We start from the raw sequence: 23,649 nt of genomic DNA on the forward strand, positions 1-23,649 counted from the left end.
GTAAGGGATAAAGAGAAAGAGAGAACTAAGGGATAAAGAGAAAGAGAGAACTAAGGGAGAGAGAGAGAGAGAGAGAGAGAGAGAGAGAGAGAGAGAGAGAGAGAGAAAGCAAAAGGGAAATTAGAAACTAAGCGAAATATAGATAGAATTAATGACAGAAAACAACAGAAAAAGCAACGAAGAGTAAATGACCAGGAAGCGAGATTAAATATAAAAAAAGAGTTTCTAAGACTGAGAGAGGAAAACGAAAATCTAGAAAGAAACAGAAGTAAATAAATCAAAATGCAGAAAAAGGGGATTGAAATAGAAGAAATAAAGAAAGTAAGCCCCGCGACAGGTTAACTTTGCAGCAACTTGTAGCATATATAGACCCAAACATGCATGCAGAATGTAGTTCCGCTGAAATATTGCCGATTTGCTCACTGTCTATGACGTGAACAGCTCGGCGGTTGAGGCAAGACTGGCACAGGATATGCTGAGCCCTGTTGTCGCGCGGATTAATACATAAAACCTGCTTCAAACTTAACCTGTCGCAGGCCTTAGTAAGCATTTTGCCTTATTGCGCCCCCCCCCCCAGATTCTCGCCAATGGACATACATTTCGATTTACACCAACATTTTCAATTACATTATGAGTTATTTGTTACTCTTAAAATTGATATTTACGTTGTGGAGGGTGATTACAATCAAACAGGTGCTATCCCATGACGTCAGGGATTTCACCGATTTTTGGTAAGTGTGTGCTAATTCTCGCGATTTATAGTAATTATAAAAAATTGCCCGTTTTTCCAAACAAGATATTTTAAACGTTTATATCTTGGGAACGACCCAAGATAGAGAGGTGAAAGAGGTCTCATATATAATTTTTAAAGAGTAAGTAATACTACCGACTTTGAAAAGCTATTTACAATATTCCACCACGTGCTCAAATTACCTAGGTAGAATAGCAGAGAAACTCCTCATGATCAAATTTTCGTCATTATATAATATATTAATGTCCCACGTTTTCTTTACACCCTGACAATTTTATCTTTTAGTTTTTGATGTTCACCTTATGCACAGATTATTGATTACAAGGCGTCTACGTTAGCACTACGCCATAGAACCGTAGTACTTGTGTAAACAGTTAAATATTCTTATTTTCTAACGGTAGCACGTTACTTTTACAAGCAAGGTAATGGCAACTAGTAGCCTTGCTAGGAAACTTATATACAAACGGACAGTTTCCAGTTGCCGTGGCGGAGTGGTTAGCACATCTCGCTACGACGCCAGGGGTCCCGGGTTCGAATCCCAGCCTGGGCATGGATGTTCGAGAGTGTCCCTTTCATCAATTTCATCATATCATCACTCATCCCCATCTTCGCAAATTAGCCAAAATTGGCACAAATGGCGAAGTAAAATAAAGCAAATCAATCAATCAATTAATCAATCCACAAACACTGTAGCATCCTTAGGATGCTAGACTTTAGAGACATCCTGTAGCAAGATAAATGTAGGTCAGTAGGTGTGGCAAAATGTAGAATGAAATCAATCGTGGCTAAACATTTTAGCAGCATTTCACTTCTGCTAAATTGTCAGCATTCCCTCGTTCGTCATCATTTAGCGATAAAGAAGTCGCTATTGTTCCATTGTTACTTATTACTTGCCCTGCGTGTCGGTTACAACTGGTGAGCGAGAATCCATGCGCGATTGTCAAGCCAAAGGATGTTGTCACATTCCACGCCAATAGCGCACCGGATATGGGAGTAGTTATAAGTAGCGAGGCGGTTGTTGCGTGCTTCACTTGTTCGTGTGGTGGCTAGCTGTACGAACGTGTTCGCAGGAGGTAGGATGACGATGCTAAGGACGTTCCTTGTTTTGATGCTGGTTAGTATTCGGCACTTGTCTGCTGGGGATTTAGAGTTCATGAATTGGTACCATTGTGAGGGGACAAACATACACACAGTGCAGACTTCATTGGCGCAGTGGTTAGCACAGAGCGCTACGACGCCAAGAGTTCCGGGTTCGAATTCCTGTTTGGGCATGAGTGTCCATTCATTAATTTCTCTACTTCATCACTCATCCCTATCGTCGCAATTAGCCAAAAGTGGCAGAAAGGCGAAGAAGAATAAGCCAAATCAATCAAATCAACATAAACCGAGACAGACAGAGACAGTGTTTTGTTCTTTAAGTCCACTCTTTGGCACACATAGGTTAATTGGGACTGGACCTACAGTTTTAAAGTGGGATCGGAACCACCGTGTGCCTCAACCGGGTATCGAACCCGAGACCGTTTGGTTTCAAGGCAACGACGTAGAGGCAGAGAGAGTGAGAGAGAGAGAGAGAGAGAGAGAGAGAGAGAGGCAGAGAGAGAGTGAGTGAGTGAGTGAGAGAGAGAGAGTGAGTGAGACAGAGAGGCAGAGAGAGAGTGAGATAGATAGAGAGAGAGAGGCAGAGAGAGAGAGAGAGAGTGAGAGAGTGAGATAGATAGAGAAAGGCAGACAAAGAGAGAGTAAGAGAGAGAGGGTGATAGAGGCAGAGAGAGAGTGAGAGGCAGAGAGAAAGTAAAAGAGGGAGTGAGTGAGAGAGAGAGGCAGACAGAGAGAGAGGCAGAAAGAGATAGTGAGAGGCAGAGAGAGAGTGAGAGGCAGACAGAGAGAGAGTGAGAGAGTGAGATAGGTAGAGAGAGAGAGTGAGATATATAGAGAGAGGCAGAGAGAGAGAGTGAGAGAGTGAGATAGATAGAGAGAGAGAGGCAGAGAGTGAGAGAGTGAGAGGCAGAGAGAGAGATAGAGTGAGAGAGAGAGGCAAAGAGAGTGAGAGAGTGAGATAGATAGAGAGAGAGAGAGGGTGATAGAGGCAGAGAGAGATAGTGATAGAGGCAGAGAGAGAGAGTGAGAGAGGCAGAGAGAGATAGAGGAAGAGAGAGAGAGAGTGAGAGAGTGAGATAGGTAGAGAGAGAGAGTGAGAGAGTGAGATATATAGAGAGAGGCAGAGAGAGAGAGTGAGATAGATAGAGAGAGAGAGGCAGAGAGAGAGAGTGATAGAGGCAGAGAGAGAGAGAGTGAATTAGGGAGAGAGAGAGTAAAAGAGAGAGTGAGTGAGAGAGAGAGGCAGAGAGATAGAGAGTAAGAGAGTGAGAGAGAGTGAGAGGCAGAGAGAGAGAGATAGAGTAAGAGAGTGAGAGAGTGAGATAGATAGAGAGAGGCAGAGAGAGAGAGTGAGAGAGAGTGAGATAGATAGAGAGAGAGAGAATGAGATAGATAGAGAAAGGCAGAGAGAGAGAGAGTGAGAAAGTGAGATAGATAGAGAGAGGGAGAGAGTGAGATAGATAGAGAGAGGGAGAGAGTGAGATAGATAGAGAGAGAGAGTGAGATAGAGAGAGTGAGAGAGTGAGATAGATAGAGAAAGGCAGAGAGAGAGAGTGAGAGAGAGAGAGTGATAGAGGCAGAGAGAGAGTGAGAGAGGCAGTGAGAGAGTAAAAGAGAGAGTGAGTGAGAGAGAGAGGCAGAGAGAGATAGTGAGAGAGTGAGATAGATAGAAAGAAAGGCAGAGAGAGAGAGAGAGAGTGAGAGAGGCAGAGAGAGAGAGTAAAAGAGAGAGAGAGAGAGGCAGAGAGAGAGGCAGAGAGATATAGTGAGAGATAGTGAGAGAGAGAGAAAGAGAGAGAGAGCGAGAGAGAGAGAGAGAGCATTGCAGAGAAATAGGGAGGAGAAGAAAGGAAGGAGTAAGGGAGAGTAGAAAAGAGATGGAGTGTGAGAGATAGTGCACATATAGAGAGAAGAGAGAGGGTGGAATTGATAGAGAAAGAGATGAAAGAAAGAAAGAGGGAGGAAAGATGATAGTGAGGAAGAGATACAAAGGTTAAAGAGAAAGAGGGAAGCAATGACGGAGAGAGGAGAAAGAGTTGCAGAAAGAGGAAAGATCGAAGAAAGTGGATGAGATAAGATGAAAAAAGAGACAGAACCAGGCAGACTGTTACCAATACAATAGATCCTGCAAGTTTTATTAAATTCTGAAAGTTTGAGTGTTTCGTATCATGCACATTCATTTCTATGGCACATGTAAAGTTATTATGCAAAGCTACACAGGCAGATAATGGAAGCTTTGATTAACATTTAAACTGAACAATATGGAAATTAACACGTGTTTACCAGTTGTAAAACTAAATTCAGGAAAAAATTAGACTTGGTTGCAAGCTTTTAAGGAAATGCTATAGAAATAAGAACAGTAAATGAAATTTCAAAATTTAATTCTGAATTATGACTATAAAGTGTGATTGGTTATTTAAAATTTAATAATTTAGTGGCATTAGTGGACTGTGATTTAATGAAATTCTTTTTAACTGCTTATTATTGTAATTTTCGTGGCCAAATTTAAGCAACTTACTTATTTTCGCATTTGCTTTCTTACAGATTGGCAGCAACACCTTCTCTCTTCCGGCGAGGGTAAGTAAACATCTTACTTTTCTGTAATTACTTTACTTTACTTTACTTTCGCAGGTTCATTTCTCTACCTCTATTATCTACTAGTTGCCCGGGAATTTATTTATCCCAATCTTCTATTAGACAGGAATATAATGAATTCTAACTATAGTGTAAAATGAACTTGGAGTTGAAAGGGATTGAGAGTGTCACTATTCATCTTAGCGACTCCGAAAACGATGTATTCCATACTAATATCGGTCGTTTTACATGTCACACCCTTCCCAACTCCACCCCTAGGGGTGTCAGGGGTGTCTTACCCCCACAGTATTTCTTTCGAGATTGCAAGTGATACGTGTACCAAGTTTGGTTGAAATCGCTCCAGGCTTTCGAGAGTTATGCCGGAACAAACATACACACACATATAAATCAATTTTTATATATATACAGGGTGGCTCAGAAAGTCACTTAACACCCCCGGTACAGGGCCACTGCAGAGAGCAACATGGAAATGGTGATGACTAATCGTTATCAGGCCAAGGGGGAACCACATTGACGCCACCCGCGCGGTCGGCGGCCATCTTGATGTCCGCCATCTTGAATTCAACTTCAGAATTTTAACCTTTTGGTGCCCAAGCGTCTCGAACGAGATACCCAAAAGTAACCCTCGGGGTACCAAGCGTCTCGATCGAGACGCTGTGTCAAGGTCGTAGTTTTTACGTTATAACTTTTCTATTTTTGGCTAGAATTTCGATTTTATTTTTTTATATTGTTCCTAACACATGTATTTAACAGAAATGGTTTTTTGCATTTTTTTTGTCTTCATGAAAATGGAGGGGGAAAGGCTGCATTTTGAAGCTTGAATCAGTGGCGTCCCGACCATTCCTTTTGGGGGTACAACTCAAGTTACATTGGTCATACGACAATGATGCAAATATTTTTATGTTTCTTACATGCCAGCGATAATTTCTATGTGCATTTTGAACTTTTCATATCCTTTTTTTCGGGGTGCGGGGGGCGAAACCCCATTTATTTAAAAAAAAGTATTTTCAGGGGATTTCCCCCCTTTCCCCCTCCATATATACGCCGAATGTGCATAAATTATATATCGTCTAAATCTGTGATTCATTCTTCGTACAACGGTATATCTTTCATATCTCTAGGGCATTTAGTTTCTGAGCTATAGTCATTTCAAGGTACCGCTGCATTTTGAAGCTTGAATCAGTGGCGTGCCGACCATTCCTTTTGGGGGTACAACTCAAGTTACATTGGTCATATGATAATAATGCAAATATTTTTCTGTTCCTTACATGTCAGCGATCATTTCCATGTGCATGTCGACACTGTCATGTACTTTTTTTTGGGAGGAGGGTGGGGGAACCAATTTTTTTTTTCCGAAATTTTGGAATTTTGAGAGTTACCCCCCTCCCCCCGCCACATATACGCCAAATTTGCAAAAAATTCATATAGTCTGAATCTCTGGTTCATTCCGCGTACAACGGTATATCACTCATCTCTCTAGGGCAATTAGCTTCCGATCTACACTCATTTAATTGAAACTCTGCATTTTGCTCAAAATTGGCTCGGTACCCAGATCCTTACTTGTGAAAAAGGTCTTGGGCGTCAAAAGGATGGGAAGGGGGTGATATGATGGGCGTTTTAATGTTGTGACATTCCTTGTTCTATCCCAGTTCACCAATCCCTTTGCCCCTTTTTGCATGGACTATTCGACATCTCGGCACGTATGAAATACTCCGTCAAATACGTAGTACCCAGAATCACCAACAGAACTAGCACAGCACCCGAGAAAGCGCAAAAATGGACATTCCTTCTTCTTTCCCCTTATCCTTCAATTGCAATGTCGTGTTACTAAAATCTTAAAATATTCTGACTTTCGTTAAAAGCTGAGGCTGTAAAGAGGCACTCAGCATACACAAGGACAAAAACATGACAGCACACAAAATTACACTGGCCATAGTGCCAGTCGCCAGAGCCTCGTTCGTCTGCAAAATGCAGTCCAGGGTGTACTACGTGGAAGTGAGGTTGACAATTGGGTGTACTACGTGGAAGTGAGGTTGACAATTGGGTGTACTACGTGGAGGTGAGGTTGACAATTGGGTGTACTACGTGGAGGTGAGGTTGACAATTGGGTGTACTACGTGGTAGTGAGGTTGACAATTTGGTGTACTACGTGGAGGTGAGGTTGACAATTGGGTGTACTACGTGGAGGTGAGGTAGACAATTGGGTGTACTACGTGGATGTGAGGTAGACAATTGGGTGTACTACGTGGATGTGAGGTAGACAATTGGGTGTACTATGTGGAATTGAGGTTGACAATTTGGTGTACTACGTGGAGGTGAGGTTGACAATTGGGTGTACTACGTGGAGGCGAGGTTGACAATCGGGTTCACTACGTGGATGTGAGGTAGACAATCAGGTGTACTACGGGGAAGTGAGGTAGACAATTGGGTGTACTACGTGGAAGTGAGGTTGACGATTGGGTGTACTACGTGGAAGTGAGGTTGACAATTGGGTGTACTACGTGGAAGTGAGGTTGACAATTGGGTGTACTACGTGGAGGTGAGGTTGACAATGGGGTGTACTACGTGGAGGTGAGGTTGACAATGGGGTGTACTACGTGGATGTGAGGTAGACAATTGGGTGTACTACGTGGAAGTGAGGTTGACAATTGGGTGTACTACGTGGAGGTGAGGTTGACAATTGGGTGTACTACGTGGAGGTGAGGTTGACAATTGGGTGTACTACGTGGAAGTGAGGTTGACAATTGGGTGTACTACGTGGATGTAATGTAGACAATTGGGTGTACTACGGGGAGGTGAGGTTGACAATGTTGTGTACTACGTGGAAGTGAGGTTGACAATTGGGTGTACTACGTGGAAGTGAGGTTGACAATTGGGTGTACTACGTGGAAGTGAGGTTGACAATTGGGTGTACTACGTAGAAGTGAGGTTGACAATTGGGTGTACTACGTGGAAGTGAGGTAGACAATTGGGTGTACTACGTGGAACTGATGTAGACAATTGGGTGTACTACGTGAAAGTGAGGTAGACAATTGGGTGTACTACGTGGAAGTGAGGTTGACAATTGGGTGTACTACGTGGAGGTGAGGTTGACAATTGGGTGTACTACGTGGTAGTGAGGTTGACAATTGGGTGTACTACGTGGAGGTGAGGTTGACAATTGGGTGTACTACGTGGAAGTGAGGTTGACAATTTGGTGTACTACGTGGAGGTGAGGTTGACAATTGGGTGTACTACGTGGAAGTGAGGTTGACAATTGGGTGTACTACGTAGAAGTGAGTTTGACAATTGGGTGTACTACGTGGAAGTGAGGTAGACAATTGGGTGTACTACGTGGAAGTGAGTTTGACAATTGGGTGTACTAGATGGAAGTGATTTTGACAATTGGGTGTACTACGTGGAAGTGAGATAGACAATTGGGTGGAGTAGGTGGAAGAATCACCCCTTACACCCCCGAGGGCCTCTCATATGGAGCAGTGGTAGCCTCATTGCCTTGTAATTAAGGGGTCCCGGGTTCGATACCCGGTGGAGGCACAAGTGGTTCGGATCCCACTTTAAACTGTAGATCCAGTCGCGATTATGCTTACTGTGCATAAAGTGGTTTTAAAACACCAACTCAAACCTTACACCCCGGACCTACAGTTTAAAATAGGGTCCGAACCACTGGCGTACGCAGGATTTTTTCGGGTGGGCGGGGCTGTAATTGCAAATCTGGATATTTCATAACTAAATTCTGGTAAGGGGGGGGGGGGCAGTATAACATATTTCGTAATAAGCATTTCTAACCTCATTTTAAAATTACTAAACCCTAGCTTCCCCTTCTGTACGAGAAGCTTACTTACCTGAAAGGGGAAGGGGGGGGGCGACTTACAGGCCCACACTTTTTTATCGCTGAAATTCAAGAAACAATTTTGTCATTGAATCACTGCCTCATTTGGTCATTACATATGTGCAGTTATTTATTAATTATAATAATTACAAAAATTACAATCATTAATAAAAAATAATAGCCAATTATTGCATGAGTGTCGCACACATTTTTTACCATTGACGAAAACTCATAAAATGCATAATAATTTATCAATAGTGCTTCTTTGTTTCTGGAGGAGCATTTCTTTATTAATTACAATAATTACAAAAAAAAGATAATTGTCAACCAATTGTACACTGTCACTGGTATGAGTGACATAACACCTGATCAGCCCACCATGTGCATTTTTCCTCATATTTCCATTAAGATCTATGTTTTTATGAACAAAAGTATTACAGAAATATTGGGAACACTTTAGGGAACAATGCAATTTATTTTTAATTTTTTATAAAAACTTTCACCGTTGAAAAATCGAAAACAATTTAGGTGGTGGGCCCGACAGCCCCCTCGGGTAAGCAAGGCTGTAGCCCGGTTAGCTCACCCCTGCGTACGCCAGTAGTCCGAACCATTATGTGCCTCCACCGGGTATAGAACCCGGGATCCCTTGATTTAAGCGACGACGTTACCACTAGGCCATCGGGGAGGCATTAGCTTGTACAGTCGACGTCGTTTCATAGTGCCCTAAACGTATTAAGGTACCGTTTAGGTTACTAATCGCAATCGCTAAGTACCCTTATGGAACGGTCGTCTATCCACGTCAACCAGAAACTGCAAAGGATGCATAGATGAAATCTGGTGAATTAATAGATCTAACAAATCAGTCCGTCCTTCAGTCTGCCCGAAGGAGATAACTTGTTCTTCTTCTTTCTCTACCCCTTATGCCATTGCAGCGTCGTGGATGCCTCAACCCTCTGTTTCCATTCCTCTCGCTTCTTGGCAATCTTCTTTATTTCTTGGAGTGTCTTCCATCTTTGCCTTTCTAATGCCTCAACCCTCTGTTTCCATTCCTCTCGCTTCTTGGCAATCTTTATTATTTCTTGGAGTGTCTTCCATCTTTGCCTTTCTAATGCCTCAACCCTCTGTTTCCATTCCTCTCGCTTCTTGGCAATCTTCTTTATTTCTTGGAGTGTCTTCCATCTTTGCCTTTCTAATGCCTCAACCCTCTGTTTCCATTCCTTTCGCTTCTTGGCAATCTTCTTTATTTCTTGGAGTGTCTTCAATCTTTGCCTTTCTAATGCCTCAACCCTCTGTTTCCATTCCTCTCGCTTCTTGGCAATCTTCTTTATTTCTTAGAGTGTCTTCCATCTTTGCCTTTCTAATGCCTCAACCCTCTGTTTCCATTCCTCTCGCTTCTTGGCAATCTTTATTATTTCTTGGAGTGTCTTCCATCTTTGCCTTTCTAATGCCTCAACCCTCTGTTTCCATTCCTCTCGCTTCTTGGCAATCTTCTTTATTTCTTGGAGTGTCTTCCATCTTTGCCTTTCTAATGCCTCAACCCTCTGTTTCCATTCCTCTCGCTTCTTGGCAATCTTCTTTATTTCTTAGAGTGTCTTCCATTTTTGCCTTTCTAATGCCTCAACCCTCTGTTTCCATTCCTCTCGCTTCTTGGCAATCTTCTTTATTTCTTGGAGTGTCTTCCATCTTTGCCTTTCTAATGCCTCAACCCTCTGTTTCCATTCCTCTCGCTTCTTGGCAATCTTCTTTATTTCTTCGAGTGTCTTCCATCTTTGCCTTTCTAATGCCTCAACCCTCTGTTTCCATTCCTCTCGCTTCTTGGCAATCTTCTTTATTTCTTGGAGTGTCTTCCATCTTTGCCTTTCTAATTCTTCCACCTTATCCTCATATGTCTTCCTTGGTCTGCCCCTCGGCCTTCTTCCTTCTGGTCTTGCCTTCCAGAACTGCTTGGGTCTCCTTTCCTCTTTGGTTACGTGTCCAAACCATTTCATCTGTCTTTTCATGAGATAATTTTCAATTGATGTTTGCTCCAGCTCTTCACTCTCTCTATCTCTTCTTGTTTTCTCCTCCAAGAACAAAGGAAAGGGAGAAAGAAGGAAAAAGAGAAGGAAAGAAAAAGAAGGAGAGCAAGAAAAAGGGATAGAAAAGAGAAGAAAGGGACAAGAAAAGAAAAGGAAGTGAAAAGGGGGTAAAGGAAAGAAAAAGAAAAGAGAAACAATGGAAAAGCTATTTCTTTCTTTCCTTCTCTCTCTCTCTCTCTCTTCCTCTCTCTCTCTCTCTCTCTCTCTCTCTCTCACAATTCGAAGACAGCGAAAGAGAGAGAGAAAAAGATAGAAAGAGAGAGAGAGAGAGAAAAATATATTATTTTCTTTCTCTCTCTCTCTCTCTCTCTCTCTCGTCTCTCTCCCTCTCTCTCTCTCTCTTTTTCATCTTTCTCTCTTTCCTTCTATCCATTTTCCATCTCTCCTTCTTTCCTTCCTGTTCACTGCCAAACTTTTCCGGTGGCGGCGCCACCCCCGTTGTGTCCCTAAATAATTTCGTTCGCCATTTGGTTACCCTAAGCTTTACATTGGAGCTCGATGGGATGGCTATTCAGACGTTATTTTCAATGAAGGTAAGAATTTCTCGTGTAAATCGATAATAGAAATGGGTTTAGCAAATCTTTAAGATAATGTAGCCAGTCATAAGTTTCCGAACATTACATTCTCCTGAACCTAAGAATTAATATATTAAAACGCAACGGAATGTTTGCGAAAACGAGCTAAATATAGTACGTTTATGCACAAAGAACACTAAACTTGACGTCATTTGGGTCGTCTCTAGCTGCCATTGGTCGATAATACAAAAAATTAGATTTTTACACTACGCTTTGGTTTTCTCTGGTTGCGAGCATGTGTAATTCAATGGCGGGTAGGAATCGAAGAAACACCCAAAATTATAAGAAAAAAATGTATTAAGTGCGTAAATGCATGATATATATATTATTATACACTATGACTGATATTATGCCCTATCCGATAATTTAATATTAACGTATGTTTTCATTGTATTAAGTAGATATTCTCCCCTCGTATTTTCGTCCTTCTTTTTCTTGGTAACAAATTTTAAAATTATAATAGCTGTAAATAAGATAGCCCTAGAGGTTGCGAGACATGAAACAAGAAAAAAGATTTATTGTAACAACTGTTCTTGACAATAAATGACACAGCACTTATTATTAAAGTATCATGTTTCGACATGTTCTGAGGTTAAGATGAAATTAAACTTGCAATTTAATGTAATAGCAACACGTTCTGCATCAAATTCCCCATGTATTTATATGGGAGAACAATTGCCGATTGTGGACACAACAGAGGTGCTGCCACCTACAATAGTTTGCTTTGACCAGGCCCATTGGTAATATGCATTATTTCCTTCTCGGACGCGATTTGAGACTTCTGGCTCTATCTTTTCATTTTGATGAAGTGTTGTTCCAAGGTATTCATAACTTGGGACCTGCTCGAGCTGATTTCCATTACAGTTTATGCTTATGTTTCCTACTTCATCTTCTGTTCTGCTCATCTTCATTACTATACTCTTACTTACATTAACCATCATTCCTTTTTCCTTTAATGTTTCTGTCCATTCTAGTACCGCACTTTCTAACTTTCCCTGTGTTTGCAATAAGTACTATAGCGAGAGGTAACAACCAATAAAAATTGACCTGCGCGACACCTCGTAAACCAATAAAGGTGAACCTCTAAAACCGGGATCGCCAAACCGTGGATCACGAGCTATCGGTTGTCGCAGTGGTAGCGTCGTCGCCTTGTAATCAAGGGGTCCCGGGTTCGATACCCGGTGGAGGCACATAGTGGTTCGTATCCCACTTTAAACTGTAGGTCCAGTCCCGATTAGCCTTACTGTGCACAAAGTGGACTTAAAACACGAACTCAATCAACGGAGATACTTTTCAATTGCTCGTGAAATGTTGGCTACACACTCCATGTTGTGGCAAAGAAAACTGGCAACGTCGCTTCATACTGATGCACCCCCTCCCACCATACACACTATAGGCGGCGGACAGTAGTGTTGATATTTCGATAAGTATTGTATTTTGGATTTTTGATCGCGTCCAGCTTTTGCTAATCGCGACGATGAGGATGAGTAAAGATATGATAAAATTGATGAAGGAACGCTCACAAACAACTATGCCAAAACCGGGATTCTAACCAGGTACCCCTGTCTTTGACTCCGCGGCGGAGGTTGGCTGTTTCAACTTTGAAGCAAGACCCTGGAAAATACATAAAATGCATTTCGTGTACTTTGTACTCCGTGTAAAGTTTTTCGGATAATAAGTCTATCTGTACATATGGAATAAATTTAATATCCACTGTTTGATAATATAACACTAATGGTTTCTTTTTTCTTAAATTTTAGGAACCTCCCTCGCCGAAGAAAGGAGATTGTCTTGAAGTCTGTAAGTATATGGACAATTAAGATAATATTCATGGATATTAAATTCAGAGATTTAAACTGTGAGATTTCTTAGACATTATATCTAGCTATCTGTTGAATCTTATTACAAATTGGCCAAGGATCCTAGAAAAAGGTTATACTAACGAAATACAGAAATGGCTGATTTTGTGCTCCATTTTTATTGCCAGATATTTATTTATCCCAATCTTCTATTAGGCAGGAATGTAATGAATTCTAACTATAGTGTAAAATGAACTTGGAGTTGAACGGCATTGGGAGTGTCACTATTCATCTTAGCGACCCCGACAACTGTAGATTCCACACTAATATCGGTCGTTTTTTTATTTTTCACCCCTAGGGGTGCCAGGGTGTCATACCCCCACAGTATTTCTTGGAAGATTGCAAGTCATATGTGTAACAAGTTTGGTTGAAATTGCTCCAGGTGTTCGAGAGTTATGCCGGAACAAACATACATACACACATACATCCATTTAATATATTAATTTGTGTTGACAATATTGCAAATCACTCAGCCTGTATATGTTTTGTTGGTAGTTTTTCTTCGGTTTTTTGACCTCTCTATGTTATCGGCGACGATGAGGATGAATGGAGAATTGATTATGGATTATCTGAGAATTTGACTAATCGCGACGACAAGGATGAAAATGATAAGATTAAACTGGTGAAAGGACAATCACAAATACATGGACAAGACACAACACATGTACTGTGAGTTCAGGCGCCTCTGCCTCGTTGCCCTGCAGCAATTCAGTCCAAGGTGTATTACGTGGAAGAAAGGTTGACATTTGAAATTCTTCACAAAAGGTTACCTTAACAACCGGAGATTTCGTGAATGAATATAACAGTGCAATATGCATGATAGGACGATACAACACCAAGGTTTAGTACCGCGTTACGCTAACCACTCAAATATGACAGTAGTCTGTGGCTAGCGCTTTCAAGCGTTTTGTACTGACTGCCAAATTAAGCAAATAAATGTGGGTTTGCCAATATTTTGTTCTATTATATTTCAAATATACAGTCATACTGCGTAAATATTTAGATTTACAATGTTTATCGCTTACTTATGTGTTAGTTGTGTTCGGTTATAAGTCCACTAGGACTAGGCCCACAGTTTAAAGTGGAATCCGAACCACTATATGCCCGGGACCCCTTGATTACAATGCGACGACGGGAGTCGCTTACTCGCTTACATTATTCCGATAAAGTGCGCGTTGCAACGTGCCGAGAAGCATATGGGAGACGTGGAGGTAGGGCCTCACGCTGTAACAAAGTCTGCCAGTTGTAGAGGTGATATGATGAGCACCACGCTTCAGCTGCTTTGATTGATTTATTTGCTATATTTTACTTCGCTTTTTGTGCCACTTTTTTTTGGCTAATTTGCAAAGATGGGGTGAGTGATGATATGATGAAATTGATGAATGGACATTCACAAACATCCATGTCCAGGCCGGGATTCGAACCCGGAACCCCTGGTGTGATAGCGTGATGTGCTAACCACTCCGCCACGGGGGCCGGCTCAGCTGCTTTGATCCCACACCGTTGCCCAGGTACCTTTTCATTACAAGCTGCCGCCTCGGTAGTATGGCTCTGTCGACTTTCGATCTCGACACCAAAGTGGTCTTCCCGATGGCGTAGTGGTAACATCGTCGCCTTGTAATCAAGGGGTCCCGGGTTCGATACCCGGTAGAGGCACATAGTGGTTCGGATCCCACTTTAAACTGTAGGTCCAGTCCCGATTAGCCTTCCTGTGCTTACAGTGGACTTAAAACACCAAATGAATCAATCAATCGACACTGAAGTTCCCGGGTTCGAGTCCCAGTCTGGACGTTGTTGTTATTTGTGAGCGTCCTTTCAATTTGATCGAATCGTTCCTCATCCTCATCGTCGCGATTAATCATGTGGCAGAAAGGCGGCGATAAATAATAAAAATTGAAATACAAATTCCACTTATTACATTCTGTGAATTTAGTTAACACTAGAATTGTGTTCTTTTATTAATAATGAAGAACTTAGAGTAAGCAGTGAGTGCCACACGCATTTGCAAAATATCGGAATTAAGAGAGAAACGTACGTCCTTAGAGACATGTACAAATCTATAACTTTTGATTCTAGTTATAAATGTTGGGCCATGTCTTGTCAAAAGGCTGTTTTAATTCCTCTTTGTGCACTGTTAGACTAATCGGGAATGGACCTACAGTTTAAAGTCGGATCCGAACCGCTATGTGCCTCCGTCGAATTCAGGACTTCTTGATTACAAGGCGTCAACGTTGCCACTAAGCGATCGGTTGATTCATTTTTGTTCATTTTACTTCGCCTCTTCTGCCACTTTTGGCTAATCGCGAAAATATGAATGAGTGATTATATGATGAAATTGATGAAGAGACACTCACAAACATTCCTGCCCAGGCTGAGATTCGAAACCGGGATTCCTGGCGTCGTAGCGCGATGTGCTAACCACTACGCCACGGAGGCCGGCCGCTACTTGATCGGAGAGGCCCACCTGGTTATATCGCTACATAGTTAGTTTCATTTTTCATTTTAATTTTGCGTATCCATTCGTCTCTCCTAGTATTTTGCAGTTACAGACCAAGGGCTGGAACACCCTTAAATGCGAGCTAGGCCAGGCCCTGCATGTAATAAAAGTTTGTACCCTTCTGGTTAAAATGTAATATTTCCAGTGTGTCTGAGGGGAAAAAATTGTATTTGTGAATATAATGCTGAAATCGAGTTGCGATCATTGACCTACCAATGATGACGGCGCTTGTAAATGTTCTCTCCGAAGGCCTTGTATATGAGAAGGCGTTGGTCTGGCTCACATAAAGAAAAATCTCTGTTAAGTCATTGCTTTTCATAACCGATATTCTTGTCTCTCTTCAGGCAGAGCAGAACATCGACGCTCTCCCAGAATGAAGAGGAACCAGATGCGCGATTACATGCACGACAAGATAGATAACTACGTGTACGGGAAGGACCCTGATAAATACATGAGCATACGGGTTTATTCCAAACGGTAAGTTTTGGTTTGTACATAGTAGATTGGATGCAATGATTACATTTTACCTTCGGTAAAATATATAATATAAGTTTCTACAATTGAGATTAGGGTGGATAAAGAATCAGGATTTTTCTTTAAAAAATAGATATGCTCAATTTTGAATTGAGCCGAGGTAGCTCAGTTGGTAGAGGACTTGGCCATCAAGTGGAAGACCCGGGTTCGAATCAGGTGACCTTGACCAGGAATTTTTCCAGTCATTTCCCTCTTTCTGCGCAGTTTCAGTTTACTTTGCATCATAGAAACCGCAGTGATGAAGTGGATAGAGTGTCTGAATGCCATGCGGGAGACCCGGATTCGATATCGGAGTGAGTGATTTCAGGTGGGAAGTTTTCACATTGTTCCAGCATGGAGCGGCTATGGGTTTCAATTAAATAGGTACTAGGAGAATAAAGATGTCCGCAGCGTGGTGCTAATCACATCACCACCATAAATAGTCGAGTTGGTTTATGTGTGGGGCTCTACTTCCACACCCCGAAATGCCTTCATTATACAGGGTGTTCGTAAAGTCACCTAACCGAGACTTCGAATGTATGTAACTTTTGTACAGAAAGCGACAGAGACATGAACCTGGACGTTTTTTTTAATGAATCTCAAACCTCAATAACTCAGAAACCCGGGCATTTTATGTGATTTTCAACAATCTGAATCATTTTTTTTGGTCTTACTATACATGTGTTATACATCAATTCAAAATAAAGACAATTTTTTTGCCTACACGATAAAAAAGAAACAATTAGAATCTGTGCATTCTTGCGTGTGCTAGAGATGTTCAACATAGTCCTTGTTTTTCATATAATGAAAAAATCCGTACTTGTAATACTAAACATATCTACCCTTAGTATGAAACACAGGCGGTGTGCAAGTAAATAACTCATTACAAGTAAATAAATAAGTGTTCCATTTCTTTCGATATTTCAAGTAAATACATTGGTCAAGTGTATGAGCGCCCATAGGAGTTTTCTCAAGCGGGGCTCTTCAAGATTCTCAGCGGGCTCTTCAAGATTCCACATGTAGAGTAGACTGAAATGGACCCTATCATCAACATAAAAAGTAATGTTACCATACTAAATTGCATTAGCCAGGAAGGGGAGCTCGAGCACCCCCTGCCCCCATATGGGCACCCATGGTCAAGTGTACGTATGTGTGTGTGTGAGTGATAATAAAGCACTAAAAATATAGACCTAGTACTGCAATCAATGAAATGAATGTGCTTTCCATTCAATGAGAAGACGTTTCAAAATTTCACCACCAGGGTACAGCACAATGCAGAGGCATACCAAAAGAACTCCCAGGAACATTCTGCAAGTGATATTGCCCGTACTAAGCACGTGCATGGGACACTTGCCATATTCAAGATGCTCGTGCATAGCACAAGTATGGGATTCAATATGTTAAACATTAAACAAGAAAATTATTATACGTGAACGTTCAGTATGGGAGGGCCTCCCCGATGGCGTAGTGGTAACGTCGTCGGTTTGTTCGATGCCCGGTATAGACACATGGCATAGTGGTTCAGATCCAACTTCAAACTGTAGGTCCAGTCCCGATTAGCCTTTCTGTGCATAAAGTGGACTTAATCAAGCAAATCTAGAGTTGAAATTTATCGTACATACAGATTAACTTACCTAACTCTTGTACCACAAATTTCTCATTCATCTGGACATTGATTGCATTCAGATGTCGTGTACACTTGGTACTGCCCTCTGACACGACCAATGTTGCCAGTACTCTCGTTATTTCGAAAAAAAAACACGTTTTAAGAATATGTCATAAAAGACCCTATAAATCGTCTGTAATGCATAAAATACGTAAACATTTATTGTTCTTTTATCAATTCGATAAATACCCACACAGATTTCACAGCTGCCTTTTATCCATGTTTGCGTTTTCTTCATACAAAAACTTTTCTACACCTTAGTAAATTTTTCTCCATGCTGAACGTTCATGTAGAGAATCATTTTCTTGTTTATAGTTTACGAAATACCACATTGACAAAGTTAATACGCAGCGAAAACTTCATGTCTATCGCTTTTTTGTACAAAAGTTACATACGTTCTAAGTCTAGGTTGAAAGACTTTTCAGACACCCTGTACGTATATTCATGTTCTGCAACTTGAAATCAATTTCATACAATATGGATCTCTATGTTCATATTAGATAAGGAGACAAGAGTGCAAAGTGACCATACGTGCTAAAGCGTCTCAAAATTAACTCTGTCTATGTTCAGATTGCACCATAATGGGGGGAGGGGGGGACATATAATTCATTGCAATGTATTGTTTAATTCTGTAAAGGATATTTATTACTTCTGCGAAACTGAACTTTACTTTCATTTTCGTTTTAGCATTCAAACGGAAGCGGAAAAAGATAAATATTGTATTGGCAAGGAGTTCCACTCTCCTGATTGCGGTCGTGCTGAATTCACTAATCTTTTCAACAGACCAGACGCCAAAGTGAAGATTTTCATTCCGGAATACGAGTTACCAACAAGAGATATTATGATTGACGGTTTCGAATATATGAGAAGGAGTAAGTATGTATTTCATTTTAAAATCTCAAACAGTTCTGTCCATCTGTTGGTGCGTAAATTGGTTAAAATGTAAACTCATTTTTCTGTGATTTGCATATTTTTTTCGAAGAGATATCCGTTCAGAGAAGTAAGAATAGATTATAAGTATACATTATGTGTGTACACATCAAAGACGCTGAAAGACGAAGAGATGCAACTTTCTTTCATATATATCGAGGAGTATATTTTCGCTGCTGCCATCTGCGTCAAGGTGCGAAACTAGTTACAAGCAGAATTCAATGTTTGAGAGTGATTATCACATACAAGGTCTGCCAATAAAGTACATCACATCTGTACGCGCATTCTAACGTCTCATGAAACCCACCTATATATTCATTATACCGGAAGGTGTGCCTGGTTTGCTTAAATATAGAAATATTCCTATTAGATTAATTAGATATAATAGAAACAAAACACCATTTCAGGCATGCAAGCAAAACAAAAAGAGAAGTATGAAAACTTGAAATTTTTCGTCAATTTCGATATTTTTCATAAAATTTCCATTTTCACCGAAAATTGGACATGGTTTTATCATGTTTAAGTTATGGTTTACTGAAATTCTGGTTTAAAACTTTGGTTTATCGGTGGTGAACACGGCAACATTGATAACACGTCATTGCTATGGTTCGAGTCCTCATTCGAACGCCAGTTCGATAACGCAACCGCAACCTCACGTTCTGAAATTTCTAAAGGAACTGAGTTAGCAACATCTTATTTACTCCACGTGGACTTGACAAGTACCGTCAATTCCTAAAACGGACGCTATCGGTGGGAAAGGTTTGAGGGAAGGATTTACTGGGTTCCACGTGGACTTGACTTACGGTTGTCAAGGGGAAAACTGATCTTTCGGAACTATCTTTGAAGAGGCGTTCCAATGAGGACTGGGACCATACCAGGTTATACTTTCCAGCTGACCGTTCTTTAAAAATTACACACTCTGTTTCAGAATATGTCGAGGGAGGGTACGACTTGATTGTCGTGGATTGGTACAATTTTGCCGAACTTGTTGGGATCTCGATACCACCCCTCTTCGCCGTTATGGTAGGGAACTACACGGCCAACTGCTTGGACGCCCTGGTCAGACACACCGTGCTCACTCCTTCAAAGATCCACATCATTGGCCACGGCACGGGAGCCCACATCGCTGGCGTCGCTTCATCGGCCATGAAATCCGGTTGCGTTGAACGAATTTCAGGTAAGTTGGCGACTTTACGGTTATTCTATACTGGAAGTGTGAGAGAGGAATCCAGGAATTTGCTTGTTCAGAATCTATACTCTTGTCTCGGGAATATTTGTAGCAAGGGCGCGCATAACGGAAGGGCAGGAGGAGGAAGCGAGTTGGTGGAGTGAAGCGGTACGCTGCTGGTAGCTGCACTCGCTCCCCCTCTCACGAGTTCATTGGTCGAGCCTTCTCGAATCACTAGTTGCGCAGAGACCAGGTTTCGTTCGCTCGCTTCGTATATTCCCGGGACAGACTGTAGGTACTTGGTTATTCAGAGTCCAAGTATTTAATTATTCAGATTCGAGATATTTGATTATTCAGATTTCAAATATTTGATTATTCAGAGATGAAGTATTTGATTATTCAGATTTCAAATATTTGATTATTCAGAGATGAAGTATTTGATTATTCAGAGTTCAAGTATTTGATTATTCAGAGTTCAAGTATTTGATTATTCAGAGTTCAAGTATTAGATTATTCAGAGTTCAAGTATTTGATTATTCAGAGTTAAAGTATTTGCTTATTCAGAGTTAAAGTATTTGCTTATTCAGAGTCCAAGTATTTGATTATTCAGAATCCAGATATTTGATTACTCAGAGTTCAAGTATTTGATTATTCAGAATCCAAGTATTTAATTATTCAGATTCGAGATATTTGATTATTCAGATTTCAAATATTTGATTATTCAGAGATGAAGTATTTGATTATTCAGAGTTCAAGTATTTGATTATTCAGAGTTCAAGTATTAGATTATTCAGAGTTCAAGTATTTGCTTATTCAGAGTTAAAGTATTTGCTTATTCAGAGTCCAAGTATTTGATTATTCAGAATCCAGATATTTGATTACTCAGAGTTCAAGTATTTGATTATTCAGAATCCAAGTATTTAATTATTCAGATTCGAGATATTTGATTATTCAGATTTCAAATATTTGATTATTCAGAGATGAAGTATTTGATTATTCAGAGTTCAAGTATTTGATTATTCAGTGTTCAAGTATTTGATTATTCAGAGTTGAAGTATTGATTATTCAGAGTTGAAGTATTGATTATTCAGAGTTCGGGTATTTCATTATTCAGGGTTCAAGTATTTGATTATTCAGAGTTAGAATATTTGATAGTTCAGAATAAAAAATCAGAGTTAAAATGCTTCATTATTCAGAATCTATGTAGTTGATTATTAACAATTCTAGTAGGGGCTAATACTTTATTCATAATCGAGATATACGATCATTCATAATTCAAGTATTTGATTATTTTACGCTCTCGAACAGAATTAATAAAATTTAAAATGCGGGTAAACGTTGTGAACTTCTGAACAATAGCAGTTGTCGATGCTTTTAAAAGAGCACCGCAATGCTCAAAACGACAAACTACTAGACCGTAGTCCCACCTGGTGGCTAAATTCAAATGTGTTTTTTCAGCTCTGGACCCGACCGGAGAGATCTACAAATCCTCGTACAATGACTTGGCTCTCGAATCGTCGGAAGCCATATCGATGGATGCCATCCACTCGGACCCCGTCCAACGAGGGAATCCTTACGGGATAGGGGTTCCTCACGTCATCGCTGATTTCGACTTCATCGTGGAGAAAGACCCTTATAACGTGATGTCCGCCTTGGATTTCTACCAGACGATGAAACGTAAGTATTTCTACAGCTATTTACATTTCAACAGGCGGGCGAAGATCATGATCTTTTGCAGTGGCGTTTCGAAGGGAGGGTTGGTGGGGATCATAAAACCAGTATTCCTAAAAAAAAAGTAACGTCATAGGTATACTATGTCACAGGTATCTCTGGAGTAGGCTAACGAAAAGAAGTCTCTGCACAAGTAGTGTCGCGAGACGGCTCCACCAATGAACACGTGAGAGGGAATGGGATTGCGTGGAGGGGGAAAGCGACTGAAGTTACCAGCCTTCGCAGCAGTATGTACTGCTCCCCACCTAGGCTTTTCTCCAGAGATAGTTGGGACAGACTATAGGAAAAGATGGCAAAATGATAACTAACTAGTAAAGAAAAAGTTCACATACCACCCCTTTCGAAAAACTTAGACACGCCACTGATCTTCTGATTCTAACCATCGAAGAATCTGAAACTTTTTACCGATGTCAGAATAAGGTTATTTTTTTTATTTTTTTTTTACGTATAGAAATATATTTTGAGAGGGGGATTCAAACCAAGCGTCCCAGAAATAATAACAAAAAAACAATGATAATAATAACATAAATGTTCACATTAATACGTTAATATAATTTGTAGGTCTATTGATAGTAAATGGATTAACATTGTATTGTTATTACTACATGAATAGATAAAAAGACTGTATAAGAATCGAAATATAACAGGACATACACCTAGTCTTATCATAAATACTGTCACAAAGTTTTAAGTAAATTGACACAAAATGCTGAGAGATATTTTAATATCCTAATAACATTACTGAAATGGATGCATGAGAAATCAAAATCACAAATCATTATTCAAAATAGCCACGCTTAGCACGCACACATTCCGTAAGTCTTTGTGGCCACGCATCAATTGAATTACGCAACACATCGACTGGAAAATGAGCAACTGCCTTCAGAAGAGACCGCTTTAAACTTTCAATATTGGGATGTCTCTTCTTGCAAGCCATTTCCTGAAGCATAGACCACAATTTGTAGTCCAAATGGTATAGGTCCGGACTTGCAGAAGGCCAATTCGAAGTGGAAATTAAGTCTGGTACATTTGCCTCCAGCCACTGCTGTGTTGTTCGGGCCTTATATGCTGGGGCTGAATCCTGCTGGAAGCTCCAGTTCTGCCCATGCAAGAGAGTGTTGTTGACATTCTTGACTAGTCTCTCAAGCACTGTCTGCTGGCACACTTTGGCTGATGTTTTTACCCCTTTTTCACAAAAATGGAGCGTGCCCTCATAGCAAATGTTCCAGACTTCATTTCCACTTCAGATTGGCCTCCTGCAAGTCCGGACCTATACCCTTTGGACTACAAATTGTGGTCCAAGCTTCAGGAGATGGCTTGGAAGAAGAGACACCCCAATATTGAAAGTCTAAAGCGGTCGGCCTCTTCTGAAAGCAGTTCTCATTTTCCAGTCGATGTGTTGCGTAATTCAATTGATGCGTGGCCACAAAGACTTACGGAATGTGTGCGTACTAAGGCATCACCTTCTCAAACTGGAGAAAGCCGAATGGCTTTTTCTAGTCACGTGAGCGACGTCATCATCTGTAGGCAAGACAGCCGCCATGTTTGATTTATTTGGTAGGAGTAATGTTGGATCTTTTTTAGCGAATGTGGAATTGCAATGCAATTTTAAGAACTGCAACGAAGTATAAGTGAATTGGGAGCGTTAAAGGAATATGGTCTATAAGTGTTGTGTTCCGAATTGTAGAGGAAATTATGATGAGATCGGTAAGACTAATGTACGTATTTAGATTTCCTCAAGACGTTACTGAAAAAGATAGATGGATTAGGGCAATTCCACGTAATTGTGTCTCTACGATCAACTCCAGGGTAAGTAACACCGACTTTATACTTATAAATAAACGAGAGAAATAGTTTAGTTCATAATGTAAATATTTAATGTGCACGAAATAGGCATTTAACATACTTTTAGATTTGGTCAAGTTTTACTTGTTTCTTGAAAATCATTTTTAATCACCAGTATCGAATTGGTAAATGTAACCAAGTTTATTTCTTTAGAAATGTCAAATAATTTAACTTGAATTACCATATTTAGTTAACGTTACATAGTTGTTTATCGTTGCAAAATGAATTGTTCAACGTTATAAAATATTGTCATATCTGCCAAAGCAGTCTACTGCTTCGACAACATGTTCTTCATGGAAACGTCTATATAATTTATACAAATGTTCAGTTTCAAAGCATGCTTAAGGAAAGAAAACTATAGAAGTGAGCAAGATTGAAAAATATGAACATTTATATTCTTATTTTTAGCTCACTTTAGTGCTTCTTTAGGTTAATCGGAGATAATGGAAGGCAAGTTGGAATTTAGGTTGTGCATTGAGATACAAAGTACATTGTGTAACAACAAGCACTTTGA

The 23,649-nt window shown here is 40.5% G+C and overlaps 1 protein-coding gene across 1 annotated transcript in view; it reads left to right on the top strand.

Moving 5' to 3' along the window:
- Positions 1-1,762: 1,762 nt before the first annotated feature.
- LOC145988187 (uncharacterized) overlaps positions 1,763-23,649 on the top strand; it is a 28,127-nt gene continuing 6,240 nt past the window's right edge. The window contains exons 1-7 of the mRNA XM_083123019.1: positions 1,763-1,865; positions 4,394-4,426; positions 12,687-12,726; positions 15,627-15,759; positions 18,149-18,333; positions 19,320-19,568; positions 21,018-21,236. Of these exons, the coding sequence (XP_082979145.1) occupies positions 1,830-1,865; positions 4,394-4,426; positions 12,687-12,726; positions 15,627-15,759; positions 18,149-18,333; positions 19,320-19,568; positions 21,018-21,236 (895 nt within the window). The 5' untranslated portion in view covers positions 1,763-1,829. The remainder of the gene's footprint in view (positions 1,866-4,393; positions 4,427-12,686; positions 12,727-15,626; positions 15,760-18,148; positions 18,334-19,319; positions 19,569-21,017; positions 21,237-23,649) is intronic.

Source organism: Lepisma saccharinum, chromosome 5 (assembly GCF_977018435.1).
Source record: "Lepisma saccharinum chromosome 5, izLepSacc3.1, whole genome shotgun sequence".
Lineage (NCBI taxonomy): Eukaryota > Metazoa > Arthropoda > Insecta > Zygentoma > Lepismatidae > Lepisma > Lepisma saccharinum.